The 1960-nt window shown below is 40.0% G+C and overlaps 1 protein-coding gene across 1 annotated transcript in view; it reads right to left on the reverse strand.

Moving 5' to 3' along the window:
- LOC120025363 (AT-rich interactive domain-containing protein 3B-like) overlaps positions 1 to 850 on the reverse strand; it is a 59169-nt gene extending 58319 nt beyond the window's left edge. Inside the window, exon 1 of the mRNA XM_038969906.1 lies at positions 713 to 850. Within this exon, the coding sequence (XP_038825834.1) occupies positions 713 to 748 (36 nt within the window). The 5' untranslated portion in view covers positions 749 to 850. The remainder of the gene's footprint in view (positions 1 to 712) is intronic.
- Between the last annotated feature and the right edge of the window lie 1110 nt (positions 851 to 1960).

Raw genomic sequence — 1960 nt, forward strand, 5'->3', positions numbered from 1 at the left:
CTAAAACAATGTAAACCATTGGATTTTGACAGAAACATCAGTAACAATAACAACTTTGAAATAATTGTGAACCATGTAGCCTCGTACAGTTGTTTCTTATCATCAAAAGGTGTCAATTTAGCTTAAATCCGAAACAATAATCAACCCAGATGTATCCTACATTCAAAATTAGATGATTGATATTGTTAAAGTTAGAATATAATTTTATCCAAAACACATAGGCCTACAGCCACTTCTCTTCTATTCGTGCAGTCAGTCAAAATTAGCCTTCCGGATGTATATGGCGAGGCTCCAGAAAACGTACATGCGTAAACAGGGTATAGTATCGTAGCTGGCTACGCACATATATACTTTCCCCCCTATCTAAATCATATTAGGGGAGCAGATTACAGTGCATAAAAATATGCATGCATTTGATCTATTTTGGGTTATCTATTTTGGGATCTATTGGGTTACGCACTATACATTATTTATTTGCAGTCGGATTTACAATTGTTATTAAAACAGGAAATTGGCAATGACGTACGCTGAACTATCAAAACCAAATATTAATAAGGATTTCAATTTTTTTAAAGGGTTACTTTTGATAGTCTCGTGCTTTTAGCCCATATTGCTCTGCAAATAAATGTTCGCTACCTCGCTCCTTCCTATAGGCTATGACACAGCCGAGACCCAGCCAGGGCACAGCGCCAAACAGGGGGAAACAACTCACCATTTGTGCCTTGCTGCTACCGGAATTGTCCACCATCCCTCCTTCCTAGGTTATCCTCTTCGCTGGCACGGTTTCAATCACTTGTAAACACAGAGAAATTGTGCATGCACGGGGGGGGGGGGGGGTAAATTTGTCCACCAGCAGATAGGCAGAATGTTGGCTGTGTAACTCTCAATTGTATCTTTCTCCACTTCTTTTTTTAATTTAGAGAAAGACGAACATGAAATATGGCCCGATCTCATATCTCGAAAAACTGGCCGTTGAGGTAACTCCCTTGACTCGATTTTCCTTCACTTGAATTACACCCCCCGTCTAGGCGTACAACATCATTAGGGCCCGCCCAGTGACAGCAACAAGTTCCAGAGTTCCAGCGCAGCGTTGGCTGAATAGTTACTATGTGTATGCAAATCTCATGAGAATGGCAATTTTATGAGAATGGCAACATTGTCAGTCCATGCAAACTAGAGCCTATTAAATAGTACATAATAGATCGCGTGTGGCCGTTATGCTGACAGGCGTTTTCCCTCAATACCATTCCATTTAACATGTGGATAACTTACTTGCCTGTTGAATAATTAGCCGGCCCTACATTTTTGGCAAACATTGATAATGCAACGCTAAAATTATATAACTACTGAGGTACAGTACTAATGCAATTTATAATCCCGGATAAAAACTACTCTGCTGAGTGGTGAACTATAAAATAGCCTACAAAGACACATTTATACATGATGCATGTACGTAACGCAAGTAATGACAGCCTGTTAGCTACTTCCCTCGCCATGAAATAATATTGTGACAACTCAATTCTGCCCCCAAATGGATGTGAATGGAAATGCTCTGGTCTGGTACTATGGCCCCACTGTCTGTCTGTGTGGTCTCTATGTTCAGTTAACGATCTATTTATTCCACATGTGTCAAACTCATTCCACGGAGCGCGAAATGGCTGTGGGTTTTCGCTTCTCCCTTGTACTTGATTGTGGAATTAAGGTAACTGATTAGTAAGGAACTCCCCTCACCTGGTTGTCTAGGTCTTAATTGAAAGTAGGTCTTAATTGAAAGGTTAAAACAAAAACCAGCAGCCCAGTTTGACACCCCTGATCTAACATAACCAACCTGCTTTATCAAGATGTCTTTCCAATATACCAGAATACTCATCATAAACATATGCTGCATTCTCAATGCTGTACATCCAAGCTCTTCTACATAACAAATATTTGACAGAGATTAGATTGATAGTACTCTGAA

This window comes from Salvelinus namaycush, chromosome 30 (assembly GCF_016432855.1).
Source record: "Salvelinus namaycush isolate Seneca chromosome 30, SaNama_1.0, whole genome shotgun sequence".
Taxonomy (NCBI): Eukaryota; Metazoa; Chordata; class Actinopteri; order Salmoniformes; family Salmonidae; genus Salvelinus; species Salvelinus namaycush.